We start from the raw sequence: 7852 nt of genomic DNA on the forward strand, positions 1-7852 counted from the left end.
TAGTAATAAATAATAAATATTTTTTTATCTTTGACAACACTCAAATTAATCGAAAATTATTTTTCGATGCCCTATAATAAATCCATGTTGAAATTAAATTCTGAGAATTGAGAACAAGAAAATAATTATTATCACCTTGTTTCTAAATTTGTGCAAATATAATTTTTATAAGATTCTTGAGAAAATTTAAAAGATTTTAAAATATTTCAGGCTTGTCAAAAAAGAATCTAGAAGATGTTAAAGAAATTTGTCTGTAATATTGTATTTTACAAAATATTACGAAAAAATCGAGTCCTTTTAAAAGATGTTTAGAACTTTTGGAATTTGGGAAGGAATCAAGAAATATTTGATACATTTTCGAAAATTTTTCCGAGTTTTCACATATTTGTAATCTATTTAAAACGTCTAAAATTCCTGAAAATATTTTTAACTGACACGAATTTTTCTCAAAATTTTCAAATATCATTCCAAATTAAAAAAAAATTTGTTTATTCTCTTGAAAACTTTTGAAACTCTTTTTAATTCTACTAAATATTTCTTAAATTTACCCAATTTTTGTTTATTTTTATTTTGCAATCTTACCAAATTGAACATTTTTGCTTTAAAACCTTCTAAACTATTTTTAGAAAATTTAGGAGATCGTTTGTTATTTTTTATTTATTCTACAAAATAAAAAAATTGCCTTAAAATCTCTCTGATTCTTCTTTGACTATTTTTGAAATCTTCTAAGATCTTTTTAAATAATCTCTTCAAATTAATTTTTCGAAATAAAAAATTCTTTTAATTTTTCTTAGGAACCTGAAAACATTTCTTTAATTTTTGATTTTCTCTTGAAATTCCTTACAAAACAATCATTTAAAAATTTTTCATGAATATTTTTTCCAAATTATAAAATTTTTCGCGAAATTTAATGAATTTTGTTAAAAATAATCTATTTCTGATGAAAAAAATCTTAAGATGACGTAAAATTCTTCCAAAATTATAAATCTTATTTAGAATATAATTTTTTAATTAAAAATACCAATTTCCTAAGAAAAACGCTAAAATAATCAGAACATTTTGAATGATTCTAAAACTTGTTCAAATTTAATGATTATTGTTTGTCAGTGCGAAATTTCGAGGAAAACACTAACATAACCTGAAATGGTTCAATAATATTGAATATTCTTTTGAATTGAATGATGTTTTTAATAAAAATAGCACTTTTAGATGAAAAAAATTGATATGGCATAGAAAAAACTTGTTTAAGAAGCTGATTTTTCTTTTAAACCTTTTTTGTTTTGTTTAAAATTACCTTTCTCCGGCGAAAAATGTTAACACAACCTAAAATTGTTATAATAAAATATCAAATTTCGGCGAAAAACACGAACATGGCAAAGCAAAAAATTTTTCCAAATTGTGTAATTCATCTGTAAAATTTAATGCATTTTGTTGAAAATAAAAAAATTTGAATATCATCTTAATATCTTACTAAATTTTAATTTTTCGTTGAAATGTAATTTTTTCTAAATTAAAATCATCAAGTTTCTGTGAAAACGTTAAAGTAATCAAATTTTTTTAAAGATTCCCAATCTTGTTTAAATTATAATAATTTTTGATTGATTTGTTCAAGTTTGGAGGTAAAATTCCAACGTTACCAAAAATTGTAAAAAAATTATGAATCTTTAAAATATAATCATTTTTAAATAAAAATTGAAGTTTTTGTTTAAAAATACAAATTTACGATGATCAGTGACAACATAACATAAAATTGTTTAAAATTTATGAATTTTCTCTCTTAATTTAAAAATACCAATTTCCGACGAAAAACACAAAAATAATCGAAAATGTTTACAAGATTATAATTCTTGTTTAAATTATAATTATTTTTGTTTAAAAATAATTAATTAATGATGCTTTCATTCAAAATACCAATTTCTTACAAAAAATACCAAAATAATCGAAAATTTTTAAGATTCTAATTCTTGTTCAACTTATAATGATTTTGGTTTTATGATGCCAATTTTCGATGTAAAACTCCAACGTAACCTAAAATGGTTTAAAAATTATGAACTTTCTTTCAAATATGTGATTTTTAAATAAAAATTTATTTTTTTGACGAAAAACACTGAACAAAATCGGAAATTGTTCAAGCTTTTAAATTTTATTATTTCAAACCAAAATTATTGGATGAAAATCTAATGATTTTTTGTATAAAAATACAAATTTCTGATGTTCAACGACAACAGAACATAAAATTGTTTAAAATTTGTGAATCTTCTTTGAAATAGAATTATTTTGTAATAAAAATTATAGTTTCCGGCGAAAAACACTAACACCAAAATACCAATTTAGACAAATTTAGGTTAAACACCGTAACATAACCTGAAAATTTTAAATCTTAAATATTTTTTTCAATCAAATAATGTGTTATTGAAAATAACAATAATTTTTGACATTTTAATATAACCTGAAACTGTTAATAATACAAATATGGATGGAACCATAATAACTTTTATTTGGAAATATTCATTTTTTTGGTGAAAAACGCTAACATAACCTTAAATTGTTCAAATTGTGATTATTCTTTGAAACCTTTTATTTTTTAATTAAAATACCAATTTCTGACGAAAAACATTTATGTAATCCAAAGTTTGGTTTATTTATTAGATTTATTTTTGTTATAAAAGACGAATTTCTCATATAAAACGTTAAAATAACCTAACATTGTCAACACATATTGATTTTCTTATATCTCAGGTTTTTTAAAAATGCTAAACGTTAAAAAACGCCAACGAAATCGAACAAAGTAAATTGTTGAAAAAATGATAATTTTAGAAATCCAATCATTTCTAATTAAAAATACCCATCAAAAGACTTTAAAACGCTAATTTAACGTAAAATTGATTAAAATTGCGAATCTTGATGGGGATTTTTGTTTAAAAATGCTAATCTTCTTTTATTTTGAAAATTAATTTAAGGAGAATATTTAAAAGGATTTCAAACGATTTCCGATATCACAACGAAATAAAATAAAATAATAATCTTGAAGATATTGAGGCAATTTTTACTAATTTTTTTGAAGTTTTTAAAAGCTTGTAAAAATGTGTATTTTTCTTTCCTGGAAAAATTTAAAATAATTTTTTACTTTGAAAAATTAATTTTAATAGAATATTTAAGAATATTTCAAAAATGGTAAAATATTGACCATATTATCGAAAAATAATTTAAGATTTAAGCGCAATTTTTTCAATTCTGCGGAACTTTTTCTAAATTTAAAGGAAAATTCAGATAACTTGAAAAAAAATATTTCAGAATATTTAAAACGATTTCGAAAAATTCCAAACATATTGTAGCTTTTTAAAGGTTTTAAAATAAAATTTGGATATTTTTTAAAAATGATTTTAAAAGGTATTCAAATTGAAAAATAAACTTCAAGTGAATATTTTAAATGGTTTTAAAACAAAAATAAATTTATATGAAAAAATAATTATTGAACAATTATTTATTTAGAATGAATTCGAGAAGGTTTAAGAAATATTTAGAAGTTCTGGAGAGATTAAAAAACAATTAAAAACTTGAAAACATTTAAACAAGTAATTTTGAAGGTTTTAAGGTAATTTTTTCACATTTTATTCAAAGTTTTACGAAAAAAAGATAAGTTTTTGAAATAAAATTCTGTAGCTTTTTAAACGTTTCAAAAGGTTTCAAGACAATACAAATTTTCCTCAAGATTCCTGGAAAAATTTAAAGTTATTTGTTATTAAAAAATAATAATTCATAGAGAATATTTTAAAAGATTTCAAAACAAATTTTGATGCACAAATAACAATTTTATGTACAAATTAAAATTGCTTGAAATGATATAATTTCCAAAAACTTACAAATTTCTGGATTCATTTTTCCATTTAGACAATTAATATTGAAATGTTTACATTCGTAGGCATTTGCATACTTTGAGTTTACGATGGCATCTCGGAAGGAAAACTGGAGAAGTTTTGAGAGTGATGGACCGAGGAACCGATTCAATAAACAATTTACTTAACTACATTCTTTTTTCAATTTTGCCAACAATCGTGGATATAATAATTGCCGTCATTTTCTTCGTGAGTGCGTTCAATAAGTGGTTCGGTCTCATCGTTTTTTCTACCATGGTTCTCTATATTGGTGAGTTTTCTACCTTTTTCCTACAAAAAATGAAAAATTTAAATTGATTCAAAACAATTTTTATAATAAAAATAAAAATGTTGCATAAATATTTATTTTTAAAGTTAATATTCAACCAAAATGTTAAATTTTTAATCGGAAATTTTTTTAATTTAAAATAAAAAAAGAGTTCAAATCATTCAAGCAAAGAGATGAATTTTTATTTTAAAAAGATGAATTCTTAACAAACAAAGCAATAGTTGATGTTTCAATAAAAAAATATTTAATTTTGAATAAAAAAAAGTTGACTTCATCAATAAAAGACGGATTTTCAACAAAATAGTTAAATTCTCAACCAAAACATATTAAGTTTTTTATACAGTTATATATTTAATAAAAAATATTACATTTTTACCAAAATCGATGAATTTTCAAAAGTATTTTAAATTGACTCGAATTACTCCTAAAATTAGGAAAATATTTCAAAATTGAAGAAAACGCCTTAACTTTTTCATAATTTTCCTTGACATGTTCAGAAATTTTTTGTAAATTTCTGAAATTTTCTTTGACAGTTTATTTTTCAATATGCAAAATCATTTTAAATTTTCACAGGAATTTTAAGAAAAGTTGTTTATTTTCTTGAAACCTTTTAAAATTCTCGAAAATCTTTGAATGTTTTTTTCGAAATCTTAATGAAATTGAATTTTGTTTTTAATTTTTGGATATCTTATCAAGATATTCTAAATTTTTTTAATCTTTGCGAAATTGAAAAATGTTGCTTCTATATTATTTTTCGAAATTTTAGGAAACATTTTGAAATCTTTTTTAATTTTCTCTTAAAATTCATTTTTCAAAATAAAAAATCATTTGAGATTTACCCAGGAATCGTAAAAAAATTTTGTTTCAAATTTCTTGACATCTTTTCAAGATTTAAATTATTTTTGAGTCTTTTCAAAACTTCTTTTGAAGCATCTTTTGAAATAATTCAGATTTCATTAAAAACTTTTAAAATCTCCAAAAATTAATACATTTTCCAAATTCTTTATCGAGATCTTTGAATTTTAAGAAAATTTAAATGAATGAAAGGAATCTCAATTATTTTCAAAAAATACAAAATAATTCCAAAGAGTTGAAAGGATTTCAAATATTTTAAGGAATTGAATGGGATTTCAAGGAATTTTCAAAAATTTCGTGGAATTTTAAGGATTTGAAGCGCTGCAAAAGAATACATTTAATTTAAAAAACTCTAAGGCATTTTAAATATTTTAAAGGATTTGGAGTGATTCAAAATATTTCCAATGAATTGAAACGAATTTTCAAAAAAAGAAAAAACGATTTTAAATGACTTCAAAAGATTAAAAATACTTTAAAGGAATTCAAAGAATTTCATGAATTAAAGAAATTTAAAAGTTTTAAACGAGATTTAAAAATTTAAAAGGAGCCTAGGATAGGCCTGAATTTTTGAAATCAATGTTAGGCAGCAAATAGCATGAAAAGATTGATAAAAAATGGGAAAAAATATTTCAGGAATTTAAAATACCTCCATAGAATGCAGAATTATCAATATAATTTTATAGAATTTCTTTACAGTACGTTTAATAACTATACAAAAATTTAAAGATGGCCCAGAAATTTTTTAACGTCTGAACTTTAAAGTTCATTTCGTTTCTTTAAATACAATTTGCAAACCGTAGGATTCTAAATCATTTGAATTCCCTCATTTATTTTTAAATCATTTGAAATTTCATTGAAATCATATAAAATGTTCTTGAATTTCTTGCATTCCCTCAAAATTTCCTGAAATTCCGTGAAATAATCAAAAATGCTTTAAATTTCTTAAAATCCGTAAAAATATATTTAAACATAAAAAAAAATTTTAAACATCCGATATGTGAAAATGCTTTTAAATTTTTTGAAATCTTTTTAAAATCCCTTTCAAATTATTGAGATCTATGAAAATTTTGTTGAATCATTTAAAAGTTGTGTAAATGTCTGAAATAAAAAGTAAAATCGTCAAATTATTTGAGATTCTGTGAAATTTTTTCAAATTTGAAATCGCTTGAAATCTTCAAAATCCTTTACAAATATTTTTACCCATAGAAATTCCTTAAAATCTTTAAAAATAGAATAAAATCTTTTAAATTCCGTGAAATAATGCGAAATATTGCGATATCCCTTAAGGCTTTGCATACCATTTCAAATTATTTGAAATATTTTAAATCCTTGAACATTTTTTCGAATCTGTTGAAATTCCTTAAATGATTTTAAAGTACATTGAAATATTTTTTTAGACATACAAGTTCCACAAAAACCCTTCAAATTCTTTATAGTATACGAAAATATCCCCTAAAATAATTGAAACCGCTTACAATATCTTAAAATTCGTTAAAATACTTTAAAATCATTTACAAATCTTTTAAAATTCTTCGCAAATCTTTTGGAATATCCTGAAATTCGTGAAAATAGTGTGGTATTGCTTGAAATCCTTTGAAATCCCGAGAATTTATTTTTTACGTTTCGAAATATCTTAAAATTTCTTAAAATCCTTATAAAATTCAGAAATCCTTTGAAATTCCGTACAATCTTTTGAAATCGTGTGAAATCTTTTAAAATCTGTGGATATACTTTGAAACCTGTTGAAATCTTGTAAAATCCTTTGAAATGCCGTGAAATTATAGAAGCTACTTAAAATAAATTAAAATTCGTTAAAAACACATGAAATTCTTTACAAATATTTTGAAATATTCTGAAATTTGTGAAAATACTTTGTGTATTCTTTGAAATCCTATAAATCCCGAAATTGTTTTGTAATATTTCGAAATCGCTTAAAATTCCTTGTAATTATTAATAGTATTTATTCATTTTATTAATATTCATTATTAATAATATTAATATATATTAATTATTAATAATAATATTAATAATTTTTTAAAATCCTTTATAAAATTAAGAAATCTTTTAAAACTCTTCAAAAGGCTATGAAAATCACTTAAAATAAATTAAAATTCGTTAAAAAACCTCAAAATTCTTAACTATTTTTTTTTTAATATTCTGAAACTTGTGAAAATACTTTGGTATTTTTTGAAATCTTTTAAAATCCCGAGAATTTTTCTGTAATATTTCGAAATTAGTTGAAATTCCTTGAAATCTATTAAAATTCTTTATAAAAATCAGAAATCCTTTGAAATTTCGTTACATCTTTTGAAATAGTATAAAATGTTTTAAAATTAGTCGATATGCTTTGAAACCTTTTGCAATATTTTAAAATCCTTTGAAATTCCGTGAAATTATCTTATCCACTTAAAATAAATTAAAATTCTTTACAAATATTTTGAAATATACTGAAATTTGTGAAAATACTTTGTGTATTTTTTGAAATCCTTTAAAATCCCGAACTTTTTTTGTAATATCTCAAAATCGCTTAAAATTCCTTGTAATTATTAATAGTATTTATTAATTTTATTAATCTTCATTATTAATATAAGTATATTAACTATTATTATTAATATTATCAAATAATATAATTAATAATTCCTTAAAATGCTTTATAAAATTAAGAAATCTTTTTAAATTCTTTGAAAGGCTATGAAAATCATCGTAACCACTTAAAATAAATGAAAATTCATTGAAAAACCTCAAAATTCTTTATTAATTTCTTGATACATTTTGAAATTTGTGAAAATACTTTGGTATTTCTTGAAATCCTTTAAAATCCCTAGAATTTTTT

The 7852-nt window shown here is 21.5% G+C and overlaps 1 protein-coding gene across 1 annotated transcript in view; it reads left to right on the top strand.

The window, feature by feature from the left end:
* The window catches only part of LOC117176777 (ATP-binding cassette sub-family B member 6, mitochondrial), a 59246-nt gene that overhangs the window by 25616 nt on the left and 25778 nt on the right, over positions 1-7852 (top strand). The window contains exon 7 of the mRNA XM_033367077.1: positions 3923-4146. Coding sequence (XP_033222968.1) covers positions 3923-4146 — 224 coding nt within the window. The remainder of the gene's footprint in view (positions 1-3922; positions 4147-7852) is intronic.

The sequence above is a fragment of the Belonocnema kinseyi genome, chromosome 1, assembly GCF_010883055.1.
Source record: "Belonocnema kinseyi isolate 2016_QV_RU_SX_M_011 chromosome 1, B_treatae_v1, whole genome shotgun sequence".
NCBI classification, from domain to species: domain Eukaryota; kingdom Metazoa; phylum Arthropoda; class Insecta; order Hymenoptera; family Cynipidae; genus Belonocnema; species Belonocnema kinseyi.